Here is a 21,877-nt window from a genome sequence, read left to right on the forward strand (position 1 = left end):
GCAACTGAATGCTTTTTCAAGCGCCTCCATACTTGAAAAACCGCAGGAAACTACTTTTAAACACGAAATATTTACGTACGTTTACAATGGGTCTATTCGCATTAGTATTACCTGAGGTAATTTTCCGGACCTTTTCACTAAAGGTAAAAGTTGCCGTAATCTTTACTGACATTTTCCGTAATGATTACTGAGATCAGCATTTATGAAGCTCCATTCTTATTAACTAGATCATTAACTAAAAAAAGTTGTTTTAGTGTTTAGTTACCCTTTAACAACCAGAGTTTGGTTTAAGGGCGCTTTATTTTTTTTTAATTTTTTTTTTTACACCTGCGTTTAAGTCATAGACTGTAAAAAAAGATGGACGACGCCCCTTCGCTCTCTTCCATTGGTGAGAAGTGAAGCCGCCAGTGTCCCGATATGGCGCTGACATCTTGGGACTTGAGTCTGCGCAGTTGCGATCTCGGGACCAGACGTGCGCAGTAGTGAGCAGGAAGTAAAGCCGCGATATCAACGGCCCACGCTCACTCTCTCTGAATGCACGCTCCCAGTCCCTGCACTTTTTTATTTAAGTGGTCTATGTCTGCTCCGTTTCTCCGTTCTGCTCCAATTTTGATGTCTGTTCGACAATACGACAAGACACTTGTTAAAATAAAGTAAATACAATCTCTTCAGTCCTCCGAAGATCACGAAGTCTGTTGGTGCTTCGCTCAGAGAACCTGTCAATCATGACGTCACACCACCGTTTTTATAGCATCACGTAACTAACTAAAAATAAACTTATTTTAAAAAACAGACACTTGAACTTACATCAGCGTGATAAAAACGACAGCAAATGACAGAAACTTCCTTTGGAAAAAATATATTTGAAGTGTAATTTATTTGTTTAGTTGGTCTCACGTCCAGTTGAATAACACGGGGAGGCGGGGTTTATGACCTATACTAGGACCAGTCAACGGGTGGCGATCGAGGCGCTTTGGCTTCACTTTTCAGGGCTTGTGCGGCACGCTTGGTTTAAGTAGTCTTGGGCTGAAATAACACCCCAAATGCTCTAAAAAGGACCCACAAATTAACTGAACTCAACCACCTCACCTTTTGGGTTTTGATTCATTCCCACTTACACAAGTGCCTCAAACCAAACTGAATACCTTTCAAAAATTGTATGCCGCTAATCTGGCAAACGTTGGCATATCTAGCGATTAGCTCTTTCTCAAAAGCAATGATACGTTGTAAACATGACGTTTCAGGCGGACTGGTGCACCCCGACTGAGCCGTTTGATTAATAGCTAGTAAAATGAAATGTTGATGAAAAGGGACTGTTCTATCCGACACATCATTTCTTTCTCCTTGTTGGCCACTGTGTGATATAAAGCATGTTGCATGACCCTTCCAGGCCAGAGATGATTAATGGACATTACGATTTATAGATCCCACACCAGAGAGAAAGTGCTGTGCTATATGGGCCAGCAAAGTAATTACTACACCCATTATTATGAGCAAAACAGGAGTTACTCAAATGACAAGTGAATAAACAGTTCATGTTAAATGAAGTTCAGTAGAGTTAGATTATGAATTCAAGAAAATATTTACCCATTATTCTTAAAGTGGGCTTTCTAAATCAAAGCAATTACTTAGTAAATATATCCCATAAATCAAAATGATCATGACTTTATACCTGGGATTTTCAAGTAGAAAAAATCGAATTGCATCCTTGGTATTGGTCGTAATGAATCAGTGCTTTCCCATGTGGTCTATATTATATCAGTAGATGTTTATTTACTTATTGTTGGCAGAACCCGTTTTTCAGACTCAATGTTGGTTGTAATGTTCACGTGTGTTTCACAGACGGCTGAGGGGGCCCTGGCCAACCTGAAGAGTAAATACGAGAACGAGAAGACCATGGTGACGGAGACCATGATGAAGCTGAGGAACGAGCTGAAGGCGCTGAAAGAAGATGCAGCCACTTTCTCTTCCCTTAGAGCCATGTTCGCCACACGGTGAGAAAACACACCATAACGGCCGTTTCACACTGCAAGCGGCGCTTATTTTTTTCGGCGTGCATGTTAATCAATGAGAGCATTCACTCCGGGAGCAGGAGCGTCGCGTGAGCAGCAGGGGATTTCGGTGCGGAGTCTATTGCTGCACTGCTCACGCTCAATTAAAGTGAAAGCACACTTTTGATGGACAAAATTAATATGATTTCACTCAAAAAATGCCCAAAATGCCCAAAATAAGCATGTCTAGTGAGTTTTAACAAGAAAATGAAAATGAAGACTCTAAAATATTTATAGAAGATTTAGGCTACCCATTTAAACTTGTTTTTAATTATTCAGTTTGGGTGAAAGTATGATGTATTATTATATAAAAAAAATAAAGTAAAATAGCCAGAAAATATTATACACTTTCTGAAAATATTTATTTAGTTTATGTAATACACAGATAGCTACATAGGCTAGCACAACCCAAATAAAACCCGAGTGTGCGGTTTTTTACGTTTTTTTTTATTTTATCCGTGGAGTTTGCAGCCTTGTAAACATATCGAAAGTATATGACTGAAACGACAATATTGGAGCTGTTTTCTGGGTTGTTTTGTTGTTCACAATTTAGGCTATATGCGAATGTTGTACACCTCCCCATAACAAACTTTCAAGACTAACAATTTTATAAATGACCAACTTCTAAAAACAAATTTATATTTGTCTTTGTAAAGAATTGTTCACTTATATGTAGCTTTGGAGCCGCTGCTGTGACACTGTACAAACGCTTCCAGTGTGAATACTCTCGCGCTGCTTAAGCGCCACTCACGCTTGCGGTGTGAAACGGCCGTAACACTATAATCAAACTGACTACAATGACTACAATTAACAGTGAGCAGAAATATCTTTTTTAAAGGGGACCAATTATGCTAAATTCGCTTTTATATAGAGGGTATGCGTGTGACGTCACCGTCGGCCGGAGTGACTGCGGTTACACACACTGAGTGGCAAAAAGACTGAGCATTTGTTTTCAGCGTGAATGCCCCGAAAAACACACAAAACACATCTAAAACAGGAAAGAGCTTTAAGAGTGACTGTACAACTAGATTTTACAAGAAATCTGAGGTATATTTTTACAGACTGCCGAAAGCTACAGAACTGGGAAGCAAATGGATCGCTGCAATTCATAGAAACAACTGGACTCCAAGCAGCAAAAGGTGGATTTGCAGTTTTCATTTTGTGTCAATATGCTGAATTTAGGGGTAAAATCATACCCTATATATTGTATTGTTATATATTGTATTAACAACTCATCAAATTAAATATTTACCATGGTATATTCTGCATAATTGGATGTTTTTAAATAAAAAAACACAGGATTGAAAAGGGCTGGACGATATGAAGATATACTGTATATAACATTGATATAAGTGATCACATGGATTTAGACCTACCTATGTTGTATTTATATAAAGCGTCATTTGCACAGGAAAATTTCCTTTATGTATTTCCCCGGCATCGAAAAAAATGTCAGGAAACACGATTCCTGGCTGTATGTCAGTATCCATGGATCACTGAATCTTTGGTAAGTTGTAACACTATATCGAGTCCAACCTTTAGTTTAAACTGATAATCGTTTGTTTTACTCAAGTTTTCTCAGTTTCCCCTGTTAAATCCAGTCACACAGCGCTCTTCTGCCACTCAGTCCGGCTGAGGGAGTGTGTTCCCGCGGGAAAGTGACGTCAATGCAAACCCTCTATTGTTTTTGTACATATTTATGTGTCCGCAGTGTGTGTACACAACCACCTTATAGTGGTAAAAATCCATCCTCTTCTCCATCCTCCACCTGACCCTAACCTTACCTTACCTGTATCACACACACCTGACCCTAACCTTACCCGTATCACACACACCTGACCCTAACCTTACCAGTATCACACACACCTGACCCTAACCTTACCCGTATCACACACACCTGACCCTAACCTTACCCGTATTACACACACCTGACCCTAACCTTACCCGTATCACACACACCTGACCCTAACATTACCCGCATCACACACACCTGACCCTAACCTTTCCAGTATCACACACACCTGACCCTAACCTTACCAGTATCACACACACCTGACCCTAACCTTACCCGTATCACACACACCTGACCCTAACCTTACCCGTATCACACACACCTGACCCTAACCTTAACCGTATCACACACACCTGACCCTAACCTTACCCGTATCACACACACCTGACCCTAACCTTACCCGTATCACACACACCTGACCCTAACCTTACCAGTATCACACACACCTGACCCTAACCTTACCCGTATCACACACACCTGACCCTAACCTTAACCGTATCACACACACCTGACCCTAACCTTACCCGTATCACAGACACCTGACCCTAACCTTACCAGTATCACACACACCTGACCCTAACCTTACCCGTATCACACACACCTGACCCTAACCTTACCCGTATCACACACACCTGACCCTAACCTTAACCGTATCACACACACCTGACCCTAACCTTACCCGTATCACACACACCTGACCCTAACCTTACCCGTATCACACACACCTGACCCTAACCTTACCCGTATCACACACACCTGACCCTAACCTTACCCGTATCACACACACCTGACCCTAACCTTACCCGTATCACACACACCTGACCCTAACCTTACCAGTATCACACACACCTGACCCTAACCTTACCCGTATCACAGACACCTGACCCTAACCTTACCCGTATCACACACACCTGACCCTAACCTTACCAGTATCACACACACCTGACCCTAACCTTACCCGTATCACACACACCTGACCCTAACCTTACCCGTATCACACACACCTGACCCTAACCTTACCCGTATCACACACACCTGACCCTAACCTTACCCCTATCACACACAACCTGACCCTAACCTTAACCGTATCACACACATCTGACCCTAACCTTAACCGTATCACACACACCTGACCCTAACCTTAACCGTATCACACACACCTGACCCTAACCTTACCCGTATCACAGACACCTGACCCTAACCTTACCAGTATCACACTCACCTGACCCTAACCTTACCAGTATCACACACACCTGACCCTAACCTTACCCGTATCACACACACCTGACCCTAACCTTAACCGTATCACACACACCTGACCCTAACCTTACCCGTATCACAGACACCTGACCCTAACCTTACCAGTATCACACACACCTGACCCTAACCTTACCCGTATCACACACACCTGACCCTAACCTTACCCGTATCACACACACCTGACCCTAACCTTAACCGTATCACACACACCTGACCCTAACCTTACCCGTATCACACACACCTGACCCTAACCTTACCCGTATCACACACACCTGACCCTAACCTTACCCGTATCACACACACCTGACCCTAACCTTACCCGTATCACACACACCTGACCCTAACCTTACCCGTATCACACACACCTGACCCTAACCTTACCAGTATCACACACACCTGACCCTAACCTTACCCGTATCACAGACACCTGACCCTAACCTTACCAGTATCACACCTCAATAGCAGCACAAGTGTTTTACAATACAACATAACACAATAAGTACATTTTACTTATTTTTCGATGTAAGTACATAGTACTTAAAGCCACTTAATATGAATTGGGACCAAGAAATGTATTCTTATTAAAGCCACTAAAGTTATAGAGTCAAGAGTATTAAGTGATTTTCTGTTTTTCTGTTGTTGTTTGATTTATATTCAGTAGGTACTGTATATTACACTTTAATACACAGATCTAATATACACATGCACTTTCTTTCCCTGCTGATTATGTTCACATGTTTTAATGACAGATATAACTGTGTTTTGAGTTTTGACTGTGTATAACTTGTGTGTATTTTACAGTTTAAGGACAATTTTGACAGTTTAAGCGCAAGACATGTATCCGAGGCATGGGCTGTACAGGCTCCACCCTATTCTGGAAAAGGGGGCGGGGAGCAGCAGCTCATTGCATTTAAAGATACATCCATGAAAACTGCATGTTTTTGCTTCAACTCAAAAATTGCCATTTACAACATGGTATAATACATTATATCGGGGGGTATTTTGAGCTGAAACTTCACAGACACATTCTGGGGACACCTGAGACTTATATTATATCTTCTAAAAAGGGACATAATAGGTTAGGATGAACACATTAAACGACATTTGAATAGTAAGATTTGCAAAAAATACAGCTTATAAAGATAGAAACCGCAGTGATAAACAACAGGAGCTAAATATTTCTCTACCAAAAGGACATATGACTAAATCATGGACTCAACTGCATCATTTGTTCACAACCAGTTTTAATGAACCATCCGAACAAACCGATTCACTGGAATACTTTACAACACTACAATACTAATATTTAGCACGCAGCCCAATTACAAATCTCTCCTTTCTCTCTGACCAGGTGTGATGAGTATGTGTCTCAGCTGGACGAGATGCAGAGGCAACTCGCTGCGGCGGAAGACGAGAAAAAGACGTTAAACTCTCTCCTCCGCATGGCCATCCAGCAAAAACTCGCCCTCACGCAGAAACTGGAAGACCTGGAGTTCGACCAAGAGCAGACGCACCGGCCCCGCATGGGAAAAGCGACCCGGCTGAGGACCAGCACGCCTAAAGTAAGTGGAACGCCAGTCCCGCCCCTACCCGACACCCCTTTGACAATTACCGAAGTCCTTACGGCAGCAGCCGCCATCACGTCGCCCACAACACCCAACTTTACACCCCCCCCAAACAGCCCACCCTCGCTGGAGGCCCCGTCCTCACCCGCATCATCCTCGTCCTCCTGGACACCGTCACCCGCGCCGTATCGCCACTGGACCACGGGCGTCCGTGCGTATGTTGTGGACCCGCACTCTTACACACACCTCCCAACTCACAGCTCAATCCTGGCCCGTCGATATGCAAGCGAATCGCAATATTCCCCAGGCTCCGCCCCTTCCTCGCCCTACCGATCCCCACTCTTGGCAAGTCGCCGCTCCATGTGGAGCTCGTCCCAATCTCGCCCCCTTCCCAGCCACTTCCAGCGCTCCACGTCTCGCTACACGCCCCCCTCGTCCACCTACACCCCTTTGTATCCCCGAAACTACGGTTCCCAGCATCCCCGCTACTGAGTGCCGGGTGCCGCAGAGAGGAGGAAACACTGGTTTCTGTTTTGAATGATTCGCTTTTTTTACTCAGGGATTTAAATGGAGCACAAGTGGCCCGGCCTTCTTCAAAAGAGACTGTTGATCAGTTCTCAGGACGCTGTGTTCTGTCCCAATCTGATACACGTGGACTGTTTGAGTACACGTCCGAGAGACAGATTCAACAGGACATTACATTGACAGAATCGGCTTTTTGTTTGGGATTGTTGGCGTGTATCAGGGTGAATGTGTGTAATTGTCACGGTTTCTGAACACTGAAACCTTCGCCGCGTGTCTGTCATTATTTGTTCGTACAGAGAGTCAATTAAGCAACAAGATTTTATATGAAATGCCAATTCCAGTGTCATTTGAGTTTAGGTTGTGTATAATCTGAGAAAGCTGGCTATGTTCGGAATGGAAAACTAGTGTACTGCATTCTGCATCTAGTGCAGTATATAATGTACAATGCCTACTGTTTTAAAAAAATAGTATGCATGTGCATTTCAGTAAACCTGCTACTACATTGTCAGTTATTCTCACTAAGTTGATTTTATTTCAGCATATGTCATTTACTTATTATCTTAAAATTATCAAATTAAAATTATATTAAAATGATCAATATCAATATCTTATTTTACGTCAACGTCTTAACTTTCAAATGGAATATTGCAGTGTTGTCACATGATCTCAGTAGGTTGCGTTTCATTCAGTTATGTCAAAACTAAATCTGCATTTTTAATTCAGGTTTGTGTTAAAATGCTTTCATTTTTGACAGTCGCGGAGATTGTTAAAAATCACAGTTCATATCAGTTAATCGACATTGGAAGGGTTCAGTGCATTGTGGGATACAGTGTTTCCCTCACTGTGCGCTGGTTGTAGTAGCTCATCTGGGGGGTTTTTTATGTTATTTTTATTTTTATGTGCACAGTATGCATACTGCAGCATGCTATTCCAAACATAGCCATAGTTGATGTTGTCACAGTGCCATCCAGTGGATAAACAGTATAAAATTGGCCCAGCCCATGTAATGGTGAATGTGCAAAAATTGTTGAGTCACATTTCTAAAAATAAAAAGACACCATTTTAATTTACAGTAAGCCTGGGTCAGATGTGAAGTTGCTTCAGATAATGTGCTTACAGAAATGCGATAGTGACACTGCATTGAATGTATGTTAATGATGAAGTGATGCAAATGTCCAGATGACTAAATTCTCAGGGAATATCATTCATTGTCAGCTGTGTAAAAGTGGCATTAACATCATACCATTTATTTACAACACATATGAACTACAGCAGAATAGATGCAGTGCTCATGTCCTTCTTCCGTCATTTTAAACACATTTTTAAACACTCCCCCTTTGTTTTTCCCCTTACACATTTGCATTTTGGCAAAACACCATACTCCAGAACTCAGAGCCAAATAACATGCTGCCAAATAGCGTGTCAAAAAGCACTAAGAGAAAGGGACATGCATGGACCCAAACATCTGTTAAACCTCTTTCCTGTCCAAATATATTGCTGTATTTAATGAGAGGTGCCTGTGTCCCTCCATTACACATCTTATGTGCTCATCGTAGTCACTTGACGGGCCGCGCACTGGCTTTCTAAAGCCGTATCAGACCCAAACAAACCTACAAAACATCACACAGCGCTCAAAGCATTTGACAGGTATCAATCCCTCAACTCGACCCTGCCATGATTTCCCTGCATGCCATTTTAACTGCTCGTTTCAGCTAAACACATTTTCAAAAAAAAATTTAATAAGTGGGTCATTCTACAATTGCTGCAAGTATTTCTTTATAATGTTTAAAAATCAAATTCTAGTTCCTATACTATATATATAGATATATGTGCTGTCAAATCGATTAATCACGATTAATTGCATCTAATATAAAAGTTTGTAATATAAATGGGTGTGTGTGTGTGTGTATATATATATATATATATATATATATATATATATATATATATACACACACACATACATACATACATACATACATACAGACATTTATGTTAGATGTGATTAATGACCATTAATCGATTTGACACTAATCAATTAATTAATCGAGCGCTAATATATATATATATATTAAATAATTTTAAATGGAAATGTCACTGTGTTTGTAGAATGACCCAATTCAGCATTTAATTCATTAATGCTCACACAGGCCTCAGTATTGCATGAAATTGAGTGTAAATTTTAGTTTAGCTCTCTATTTGTGATTCATTCGATCGAACAGTGGAACTATAAATATGGGGCGATCTTTAAAAAGTATCAGAGAGTATCTAACTTTTCCTCAATCCTTGCTCATTTTAATGCGTGGTTTTATGCTGATTTTCCTGCATTTAAGAAGTCAAATGGGTGAAATTGATTGGCATTTGTTTTGGTTCACACGAGGGCTTTATGTAATTATCTGTGATCAGGTGACGCAGTTTTAGGAGCGTGTCTTTCAGATCAGGACAGAAACCTTGTGAGACCTCCTCTCTGTTGCACCCGTGCACCTGAGGCCTGAATCACACACACACACACACACACACACACACACACACACACACACACACACACACACACACACACACGTATGCACATGATCACATGATCATGACATCACCGCTGCACATCTCCAGAATCTTATTCTGACTGAAACCTGTCAAATGCTTCCCGCTTCCCGCATCTCTTTGGTTTTCTCTCATTCATGACGTCCATCTGCGACCATCTGCACTACTGGAGTCGTAGATGAGTGTGTTTTCTACTGTGTGTTACTGTAAACTAACAGCCACTTTGTGCAAACGCAACACTTTTTGAGGGCAGACTGTTATTCATGTCACTGAATGTCCCTGTCTGCTGTCATATGCATGTGTATACGGGAAAACACTGTATATGTCTATTGTTAACTGGACTGTAATGTTGTATATTCTTCGTATATACTGTAAATAACAGGTATAAATGCATCCATTTGAGTCTGCGTTCTCATTACAGTTGGGACTGTTTTTGTAAATGTTATTTGTAACATGTAACATTATATCTTGATATTGGAAAATGCACCTAAAAACTAGCTTAAGGTACATTCTAGCTGGTTCATACTGGTCCAAACTGGTTTAGGTGGATAAGTAAGATCTGACTGGGCTGGTAGACCAGCAATAAACCAGCCATTTTAGAAACATGTTTGACATTGATGGTGCTATAGCTATTATGTTGTAATAGAGAGGTAAGTAAAGGCTTGCATATTTTTTTTGTCAAGAATATATTACAATAATAATAATAATATATAAATGATATAAGGATATCATCAATCAAAGCATGCATGTAACATTATGTATGCAGACAGTATACACAACAAAGGAGTTTGTACAGTTATACACTGCCGTTCAGAAGTTTTGATTCTGTAAGATTTTGAATGTTTTTTAAAGAACCTTTAAAAAAAATGCATTTATTTGATTTAAAATACATTTAAAAAACAGTAATATTGTTAAATATTATGACAATTTAAACAACTGTTTTCTATTTTAATACATTTTAAAATGTAATTTTATTCCTGTGATCAAAGCTGAATTTCAGCATCATTACTCCAGTCTTCAGTGTCACATGATCCTTCAGAAATCAGTATAATATGTGGATTTGATGCTCAAAAAACATTAACCCAGGAGAACCCAAGAACCCTTTTCTTCTTTGGAAAATTATGAACTATGCATTAAATTACTGCTATAAGTTCACTGAACACCAAAATATCCACTTTTTCAATTTTAACCCTTTATTCCCAAATTTGACCCATTGGGCTTTAGGCGTATAATTTCAAAGAATCACAATAACAAACACTATCAATGCAAACTATTTTAAATTTAGGAAAATAATCAGTCAACCACACAGCTACATTTAACAAGGTTTTTATTTATTGATTTATTTTTTACTTTATTTGTTGCATGTTAGAACTGGATTTCAAATGTACAAACACTTTGGCCAATGGAAACAAGAACACAAGGCAATACCATGGGTCTTTACTTATCCGGTTGAAACAATTAATCAGAATCGCTATCGCCGTCCAATTCAGGGCCAAAGTCACTATCATCAGTTTCAAGTTGTTCCAATACTTGTATGACAGGGATCTTTCTCTGTTGCTTTCCCTGTCCTGAAAAGGGAGCGGCCATACTCCCTGAAAATATATACTAATTTATTAGTCTCTGGCCCTGTACTACTGAGGTAACTTAGTAAAATATATTATAAAAATGACATTATTTCAAGGCTTTAGCCAAATACAGGACTGTCACCATTCTCCAAAGAACCAAAGGGTCATTTTTGACCCGACATTTGTTTAACCCATACACCCAGAGGGTCATTTTTGGCCCATTGTTTTTTGAACTAGCTCAGAGTCTCTAATTTATCCAAAAAGAATATAAAACGTACTTCTAGGCATTCTGCAAGCTAATACTAAATAGATTAACAAAAAATACACAATTTTACCAACCGCTGGTTTGCTGATAAGACGATTTTGTTCAGATAGGTTTCCAGCTCAACAAAACAGCATGTGGTCAGCCATCTTGTTACTACCACTCTGGCACTTGTGAGTTCAATATTCATCCACTAGGTGTCTCTATGCAGGGTCCAGAAGTGGCACTGTGGGCTTTCGAAGTTAAATTTGACAATTTTTTTATTTTATTTTTATTTTGGGTAGCAGCAATTAACAGCGGCCAAATTTGACCCCGTGGGTTCTCCAGGGTATTATGTACATTTTTTTCCCTCCCAGGATACTTTGATGAATAGAAAGTTCAAAGAACAGCATTTATTTGAAATCTTAAATAAATTACAGGGATAACTTACACTTTACTATATATACACACACACATAGCTGTTTAAAGTTGTAATCATATTTCACAATATTATTTGATCAAATAAATGAAACATTGTTAAGCAGAAGAGACTTTTTTTAAAAGCATTCAAAATCTTACTGATCCAACACTGTATGCACTGCCATACTATCTTTTACATACATACATGCATATTGAAAAGCATGCATGCACTGTGACAGGGTTGTGTGTGCGTGCCGCTGCTCCACACGTCCTCTAGCAGTGGAAGGACTAATCTGTCAGTCTCTTGTAGATAGTCAGCAGTCTTCTCCTGCCTCAGTGCCACAGCTCCACAAACAACTAAACACAGCGGAGACGCTTCACCTGCAGGTAACCAGACACTCCTCAGCTTCAGTGGGGTTCTGTATATACACCTATAGGGTTCTAGACTCACTTTTAAAGGTCCCGTATTGTCAAAACTGAAATTTCCTGGCTTTTTTTCCTGATAACAGAGGTCTAGGGACTATGAAACTACCATATAAGTTTCAAAACAGTCGATCCACAGACAAATGCACACAGCCTGCATAAAGTAGCTGTGCTTTTCACGAGCCGTTGTGAATTCCGTATATTTGTGATGTCAGAACTACTCAGTCACCAATGGTGGGTCACTCAGAAAACAACAGGCCAATCAGAAGAGAGGCTTATGAATATTAAGTAGACAGGCCAAAATCGACCTGTTCTTGGCAGAGCTCCAGAGAAAGCAGCTGTAAACATATATTGACATGGTTTTTGGTACTTATACCGCAAATATATATTCTTAAGGACATTAAAACTTAAAATAAATCTTCAGAAAGTTGTACAATATGGGACCTTTAAAGAACCTTTAATGCCAAAAAGGCTCTATTACAGGAGAAATATCTTATAATTGCATAATACTTTCATGTTTAATTGGGCTATTTTCATTTTTTTTCTATTGATAAAGTATGTTTATGAGTGGCTCAATTCATAAAATTTTATTAAAAATCAATTAAAACTAAATCCTAAAAGGTTTATTATATCAAGCGCCTGACGGAACCTTTTAAAGTTCTATATAGAACCTTTTCTTCTAAGTGAGAGTCAGTATAAGCTGTTTTATAAAAGTGTTGGGTCAGTAAGATTTTTGTCAAATAAATTAATACTTTTATTCAGCAAGGGTGCATTAAATTGATCAAACGTGACAGTAAAGACATGTATAATGTTACAAAAGATTTATAATCCAAATGTTGAAGCAGTAAATCATCATATTACAATGATTGCTGAAGGATCATGTGACACTGAAGACTGGAGTAATGATGCTGAAAATTCAGCTTTAATCACTGGAATAAATTACAGTTTACAATATATTGACATAGAAAGCAGCCATTTTAAATTCTAGTAATTGATTTAATTTTTACTGTATTTTTGGGCAAATAAATGCCGTCTTGGTAAACATTTAAAAACCTTAAAAATCTTACCGACCCAAAACTTTTGAACGCTTTTGTGCTAATTTAAAACAATGTAAATTAAAATTTAATTTTCACAAGCATTTATCTCCTCTTAAAACTTGAAATGTGTTTGCTCTTCCTCACACACACACATATATATATACATATTTATTTTGCTTTTCATCTGCTCTTCTGATCTGTGTCTGGCAGCAGACGGACTGTAGTGCTGATTCTCCAGGATTAAACATCAGAAGAAGAAGTCTTCACATTACTTTTCACTCTCAACTGCCCAGGTCTCTGCACCCTGAAGCTTTTTTCCCATGATTCCCGCCTCTCGTAGTGTAGATCCGAGGCGCTGCTTGGATCTGAAACACCACAGGATTGCCTCACGCCCGCGACCTTACACACCAACCCCAGCGATCCGTCGACGTAAAGCGGCGCTGAAGAACGATCAGTGTGTGACATCAAATCACACGAGAGCGATCAGAGAGCGGACACCAATGCTCTACAGCGCCGCTTTAAGTCGAACACACACTACACAAGCCACAGCGGCCCTGAATTGCCCACCTGATCACATGATGCTCTGACATCACCATTATAGGTGTATAATATAGCTTTTTGCCTATGACACTCATTTTTACACACTAAAGTGTTCATGTTTCACAGTGTTGTCGACTGAATGGGTTGTTGATGGGGTGTAACTGGACATGGACTCTTGAATGGAAAGGGTTACGTCAAGGGAAAAGAGAACGGAAATGTTTTTTACGAATGTTAAACCTTACGAACACTGATACTAGCACTATTCAAATGGAATAATCACTGAACATTTTCTCTAGTAGTTTGCGGTAAGTTATGATATTAAATGAAACCTTGACAGACCAAATATCAATGTTCAGGTTTTAAATCAAGTTAAGATTTATAGACAACATCATGCTGCCACTTACCATAGAGAATAATTTCAACAATATATATATTTATACACACACACATATACTGTACATATATATACACACACACACACATATATATATATATATATATATATACACATACATATTTATATTTACACACATACTGTACATATATACACACACACATATATATATATATATACACATACATATATATATTTACACACATACTGTACATATATACACACACATATATATATATATACATACATACATATATATATTTACACACATACTGTACATATATACACACACACACATATATATATATACACATATATATATTTACACACATACTGTACATATATACACACACATATATATATATACACATACATATACTGTATATATATATACACATATATAGGTGAAACTCGAATAATTTGAATATCGTGCAACAGTTCATGTATTTCAGTAATTCAAATTAAAAGGTGAAACTAATATATTTAGTATATATAACTATATACATATGCATGATTATACTTTTCAGAGGGCCGACATTTCATTATTTAAAATCCTTTTTTTAATTGATTTCATATAATATTCAAATTTTCTGAGATTTTGAATTTGGGGTTTTCATAAGCTGTAAGCCATAATCATCAAAATTATAACTTTTGCACGATATTCTAATTCTTCGAGTTTCACCTGTATATAAAGCCTATGGGGCAAGATATTGGACCATTATAAACTTTAAAATAAACACTATTCTATAAGAATTAATATAAAATATTATCTGACCTTTTAATTTAATATTATCATATATTAATATCAAATTTGAAAATCAATTAATCATTTTAATTAACAATACGTTTGTAATGCTTGAAGTCCACAGGAGGCAAGTAGTAGTGAGAACTCAAAAGCAATTTATTCAAAAACGTGATCAAACATAAAACAAAGGCATGAAACTCAAACAAGAACATAAACTTACAAGACATTACAGGAAACCATCAGTACTCGAGGGCAAACATGAGGACTTATTACAAGACAAACAACACCTGTGAACAATGATCAGACCATTAACCAATGACGAGACACATGGCAGGATCACATGACAAACGGAAACAAAACGTGACAACATTAGTATTTTATTATTTATATACTATTGTATTATTTATTAATATTTTGATTTAGCCTTTATTTTAATTTTAGTTTTAAGTTTTGTCATTTTAAAAATGACTATATTTAATTACTTAAAAAATCAAAATAAAGGCTAAAACTAAAAAGTTATTAATAATATAAGTACATAAATAATAATAAAATAGCACTCATTAATACTTGCTAATCAATATTAATTATTTGTTGATAATATATGTTAATTGATGATTCATTTATTCATGTATATATTAAATTAAAAGGTCCTATCATATTTTTTATTCATTCTTATATATAATATATATATATATATTTATTTATTAATGTCAGATATGTAATGACTGTAAGTGCATTTCTATAAATACAATTTTAGCTTCGGTGCTTTTGAGGGACGAGTTGAAATTATTTTCTGTGATAATCAACAGCAGAAGTAATATATGTTGCTCATAAGAGTTTGACTTGTATTGAAACTGGAACATTCAGGCTAATTTTACCAAAGTCGGGAACATTACTGAAGACTGGACTCAGAAGATGAAGTAAGCTTATGTATATCCTTACTCTTCAAAGCATATTCATTCAATGCCATAAACTACCTCTCTGTACATTACTTTCAGATTAACTAGTTCATCTGATGATGTGAATGTTGCATGCGTGATTTTGATCTTGAGATATCGCTGTTTAATCGACTTTCTATTTGCACTGAGTATAATCTGTTCTTCTATAGTGTTCGGAAACCCAGCGGCCATCTGAGCTGCAAGCACAAGCACACACACACACACACACACACACACACACACACACACACACACACACACACACACACACACACACACACACACACACACACACACACACACATTAGAGCATTCCAGCCTGTCAGTATGACTGTTAACCAAGACTAATGCTGCACAGATGGATCACTGAATGACTTGACCTGCTGTTTCACTCACACACACTGGATCTTCTGCCGGATTATCCACAGATGTGAACAGACCAACTTCCCACTCGATCAACTATAAAACCATCTGAAGTATTAACCCTGGAGTGTGTTTTCATTTGAATTGAAATGCATTCTTAAACATTTGTTTATGACAATGTATTCTCAATCTCATGTATTTGCCTAATAATAAATAAAATAAATAAAAGACAAAATACAAAAAAAAAAAAAAAAGATCCATATAATCAACCGAAGTAGCTGATTAGAGTCTTACTGGCAAACAGCAATACAGCTTTACTGCAATTCTCTACTACAAGATATCACCCAGTGTAACATTTTCCTGTTAAATGAATATCCAAATAAATGTATTTAATAAAACCAAAAGTCTCTGAAGTGCACTTTATTACAAGTTATGTTCATGTAAATGAATAACCAACATGGGCTATGCAACACAGGCTCCCTCTAATGAAAGGACACGCCCCTTACTGCTGATTGGCTACAACTTGTTTTGTGCCGCTCAGTCCCATCCACTTCAACAGCGTTTCTCAGAAATCGCTAACTGCACCTTAAATTAATGCTAGTTCGTTCATTAAACATCGAGCATAATGAGGAAGAAAAGTAAAGTAGAACGAAATTTTAAAACAAATTGTTTTAATGCGATGGCATTTAAACCTTCATCCTTCCCTTGGGTCATTTTGACCCGAAACCCCCTTTTTTTATTTTATTTTTTTTTACTTTTTTTTTTATTGAGTGTTCATCAGAGGGATCCAAAACCCTAGGACTTTTGTCGCTCTTGAACCATGAATACACCCAAAAAAAAAAAAATAATGGATTTGAGGAGTTTTGTGGTTGAAATTTCACGGGTCAATTTGACCCCGTTAGGAATTAATGGAATGCTTAATAAGTACACATAGAAAACCCTAAAAATCCTCAAAATTCAAACCAAAACTTTACCAAAAAAAAATTGTATATGTATAATGTCTAAAAAAAAAAAAGTATAATGTCTACATGTGTATCTGAATGCATACTGAAGAAAAACTGACTTTAGGACGCAGCGAAACAGCTCATTTGCTCCATCTAGTGGCAAGAGTCATGAAATATCATGTTATAGGATTTTTTTCCCAGAAGAGGTCGGCAAATACACTCAGTGTAAGATATTTTGAGCTGAATTAAAAGGGTATGCATTAAATTGTGAGTTATTTTGAATTTAAGTTGAAAGAATGTGAGGAATGTGCTTAAATTAGGCTACTATTTATTTATTATTTATTGATCAAATCTAGTAATTGAAAGGTAAAGAAAATTAAAAAAAATATCTCCAAAAAATGTTATATTAAATATAGAAAAAATATTAACAAAATGAAATAAAAGAAGCTTTCAGGACAAATTTTATTTTTTTATTTTTAAAGGAGGGAAAGATATGTTACAAAGTGCGAGGGAAGGATGAGGTTTAAGTGTGACGTTGGCGTAGAGTTATCTTTAAATGTAATATGAACTGTTTTAATCGTCTGTTCTGTAGTGAGTAGTAAATATGTTAGCAATTTAATAAATTAATATTGTGCATTTTTTACGTCCACTTACGTGAAAGTCTTCGGGTTTGGAGGGGTGGAGTTGTGTAGGTATAGTTGGTGTGCGTTGGTTGAAGTTTGCTGCAAACAAACACAACACGAGAGATTGAACAACTGCTCATCTTTCACTGCGAGAGTGGGTTTAGGGTGAAGACTGAGGGATGTTTGAGAAGGTGAAGAGGAGCGCGTATGATGTGGAGGACTTCAGACGCAATGCGTTCAGGAGAAGATCCGGACACAATGTCGAGATGGAGCTCAGACGAGGATCAGTTCCTGGTGAGAGCTCTTTACGGTCGATTTCATCACATATATCAGGAAATTGTGGATTCACATGGTCCTCGGTTTGGCATTTCCTTCGAAATTAGCATCGTAAGTGTTTGTATTGTCTGTGAACACGAGTCAAAAATCGTCAGGCCTTCTCTGCTGTTTGATTAAAGGTGCAGTATGTAATATTGACAGCTAGCGGTTGAAATGGGTAATGCAGTACAAATTCATAATATTGGTGAGAGATGCTTGCACCGCCCCTTTCTCCTCAGGAACGAGCACTGTGATGACACGTTTTAGCATTGTAAATCCTGCAAAGTTTTATATATATATATATATTTTTTTTAAAATGTATGGAAAATTATAACACTATACTTCGTATTATATCATCTTTGCATCAAATTCCAAAAAAAATAAAACCTAGTTAGCGCGGCTGTGGGAGTAGGGGTGTGCCATATCATACCGTCCACGATAATACCGGAATACATTTTTACATGATAAAAAAGTGTCATATCGCGATATCAATGATATAGCGACGCAATGATGTATGGCGCATTCCCTAGCACACATAACAACAACCCCTGTCTGAGCGCGAGAGCAGCCTGTCAGCCTCCGATGACGATTTAGCAATGTCACAAACAGCTTGTGTGTTCAGCGGGGCTGCCGACGCGCGTCTTCTCTCGCGCACGTTTAGGAGTCGGGACATGACTGAATGGTCTCTTGCACAATCGGGCCATCAGTGCATCGTAACTAAAGTTTATAATTTTCAAGTCTTCTTAATTCTTATCAGTTTAAACATTCAAGCGGTTTTAAACTATCCAGTAAGCTACTCGCGCACTCTCTGAGAGAGTTGCACTGCGTGCATACATAGAGTACAGCTCGCGAGAAACTAAAGTTATTTTTCGCGGATTATATCGCTTTAATGGGGGGGAAAACGCAAAATTGTGTAAAACTTCCGGTCTTGGTAAGTATACTCATAAACATAGTCGGTTATGTATAAAACGCATGTGACACAGACAGTATAATGAAAACAGCAATGGATCCGTGCACTAGCTGTAAAAGTGACAGCAGCCATAGGCTATGCGTCTGTCATTAATGTTGTCGTCAAAACAACAAAAGATAGCTTTAATTGTAATGAATGATAATTATTAGCCTATGTATTTAATTTAATCAGGAAACAGAACTAAAAGACTGTGTTATTTTACATTTGATTACTTTATTATGTTTCTGTAGTATTTCTGAATACTGGTGTTAGACCTACACACATTTAACATTTAATTCAAAGATTAAAATCAAGCTTCCTTGTGTTGTGTAAACTCTTAACAACAAAATTACCACATTGTAAAAACGCAATGAGTGAGCAAACATTTAGGGCGAGATAAACATAATAAGAAAATGTTCAACAAAAACAAAATAAATCTATATCGTCATAAATATCATTATCGCAAATATTCTTGAAATATCGTGATATAATTTTGTGGCTATATCGCCCACCCCTATGTGGGAGTGACGTAAAGTTGACATGTTTCTTTCTTCTGTCTCCCATTATCAAACTCGTGTAATATTTAGTAGTATTCATTGTGCTAATTTTTTGCATTTATTTTACATTTATGAATTATATACATACATATAAATGTTTATATTTTATAGCCTATATTATATGTATAATATTATACACCCATTTATTTAATTTTATTTCTGATCCAGTAATGAAGGACTCGTGGAAGTTCATTGACTGGAATATATTTTTTAGTTTTTAATGCAAATTCAGCACATGAGGATTTAATCTTTAGTCAAGTCACCTTTATTTATATAGCGCTTTTTACAATACAGATTGTTTCAAAGCAGCTTTGCAGAGATAACAGGAAAATGATGTTGTAATAATATTGTTAAATACAAAATGAAATGTCCCCAACTAAGCAAGCCAAAAGCCAATGGCCACAAAGGCGAATAAAGGTGAAAAAGGCGTCAATATTTAGTTCAATAAGGCTTTTTGTTTCTGTCTGGTGTAGTTCGTTACTCAGAATTTTGCTTTTAATGTGACCGTTTTTCTCAATTTTGTAGTGCAACTGTGTCATAAAAATCCTATACAAACATATTACAAGTTCATTTGGTTTTCATCATATTTGCAATCTTGATACAGCGTTCTGCCAGAAGAGGACAGTATAAACACTTTTTATACACGAATTAGAATTTTTCTGCAAGCAAATAAACTGCTGAGAAGACTGGCTTTATCATTTGACCCATTATCCCATAAAAAAGCATGCGATTTCAAATGATAATTGAAATGGTAAATCGTATACAGATTTTATCATCTCCTGTAATGTTATTTGTTCTAGAAAGGAATAAATCAAGTATCTGGGAAATTACAACGTTAAAATGAGTCTACTTCAAATAAACAACAAGGTAATCTTTGTCAAACGGATTGGATGAGGCTTGATAGACTCTGAATATCAGCGGCTTCTCGCAAAATAAATGTCACACACATGCATTCATGTAGAAAAAAAGGGAAATGAAGTGAGCTGCGAGAGAGGATCTACAGTGATCTGAGGCATCATGTGAACGCGCTTGATTTAGGAGTGCAGTGTGTGACCGGAGATCAGGTCAGTGTGTGCGCATTTTTATTTGTTTGTGTCTCTATGCATTTTAGCATTTATGCTTTTCGCTTCATGAATTTCATCTGGCAAGTTTTTTTTTTGTTTTGTTTTTTTACCTGCTTTTAAAATGTGGTGCTTGTCGCTGTTTATTAATGACTGATGTTGAAACACATTTGCTGACAGGCAGATTAAATGGCATGACACAGGATTCCCACGCTTGTGAAAACCCCCAAAATACGGGTTTTTAAAACTGGTATTTACAGAGCTGAGAAAAATCATGACAATTATATTCATTATAGACATTTTGCTGTTTTTTCTCAGCTCTAAAATGCTATAAAATATGGAAATCTCTGTAAAATTATATATACAGTATATGCAAGCTGTGAGCGTTTTTAGGTTTGTCTTTTGATTCCCATGACACTGAGAGTTTGTGGATCCAGGACTTCTCCTTATGAAGGACTGTTGTGTAAAGTGTCAAAGTGAGAGAACCTTTGTTGTCGATTCAGAGCGTGAGGAAGTGAGAAACTCGACAGAGGAAGCTCCTCAAACCAGTCAAACGTGCCTTTGTTTCGCCATTATTAGGCTGTTTCTATTTACTGAGGCAAGATGGAATACACTGGAAATGATAAAAGAGCAAATAATAAAAATATAATAATAAACTTTATTTTCTATAGCACCTTTAAAAGTAGCCACTCAAAGCGCTTCACAAGAATAGAAACATGATAAAACGTACAATTATACAGACAATGCATTAATGACAGAAAAAAATAAAATACCAAATAAAATCATATTATGAAATAAAGACCATATAGATATTTTCAGAAGATTCGGGGAAGTTTCAATATAAAAACAATTCAAGTTTACTAAGATTATTTTACAGGTAAAACAAAACAGCTGATTTAATGCACACTTGTAGCTGGGCATGTTGTCACACTGTATATGAATTATGCTGTTTATTGCTGTGTTGTTATTGTTAACTAAAACTATTAAAAATCCTTTTTTGTTATTGAAATTAAATAAAATGTAAATAT

At 37.3% G+C, this 21,877-nt stretch overlaps 2 protein-coding genes across 12 annotated transcripts in view; both read left to right on the forward strand.

The window, feature by feature from the left end:
- LOC143742311 (protein bicaudal D homolog 1) overlaps window positions 1-14,441 on the forward strand; it is a 39,792-nt gene extending 25,351 nt beyond the window's left edge. For 2 of the 6 annotated variants that reach the window (XM_077235145.1, XM_077235144.1), the window contains exons 7-10: window positions 1,843-1,994; window positions 3,113-3,190; window positions 3,463-3,558; window positions 6,455-7,725. In XM_077235145.1, coding sequence (XP_077091260.1) covers window positions 1,843-1,994; window positions 3,113-3,190; window positions 3,463-3,558; window positions 6,455-7,160 — 1,032 coding nt within the window. In that variant the 3' untranslated portion in view covers window positions 7,161-7,725. Of the gene's footprint in view, window positions 1-1,842; window positions 1,995-3,112; window positions 3,191-3,462; window positions 3,559-6,454; window positions 8,270-12,270; window positions 12,348-13,630 lie in introns of those variants that run through there. The other 4 variants (XM_077235148.1, XM_077235147.1, XM_077235149.1 and 1 more) reach the window with 4 other exon arrangements.
- A 3,608-nt stretch (window positions 14,442-18,049) lies between these two features.
- The window catches only part of fgd4b (FYVE, RhoGEF and PH domain containing 4b), a 24,145-nt gene continuing 20,317 nt past the window's right edge, over window positions 18,050-21,877 (forward strand). For 2 of the 6 annotated variants that reach the window (XM_077235158.1, XM_077235159.1), the window contains exon 1: window positions 18,050-18,261. In XM_077235158.1, the coding sequence (XP_077091273.1) occupies window positions 18,147-18,261 (115 nt within the window). In that variant the 5' untranslated portion in view covers window positions 18,050-18,146. Of the gene's footprint in view, window positions 18,262-20,729; window positions 20,853-21,877 lie in introns of those variants that run through there. The other 4 variants (XM_077235160.1, XM_077235162.1, XM_077235163.1 and 1 more) reach the window with 4 other exon arrangements.

This window comes from Siphateles boraxobius, unplaced genomic scaffold (assembly GCF_051911475.1).
Source record: "Siphateles boraxobius isolate OS27281-9 unplaced genomic scaffold, OSU_SipBor_1 19, whole genome shotgun sequence".
Lineage (NCBI taxonomy): Eukaryota > Metazoa > Chordata > Actinopteri > Cypriniformes > Leuciscidae > Siphateles > Siphateles boraxobius.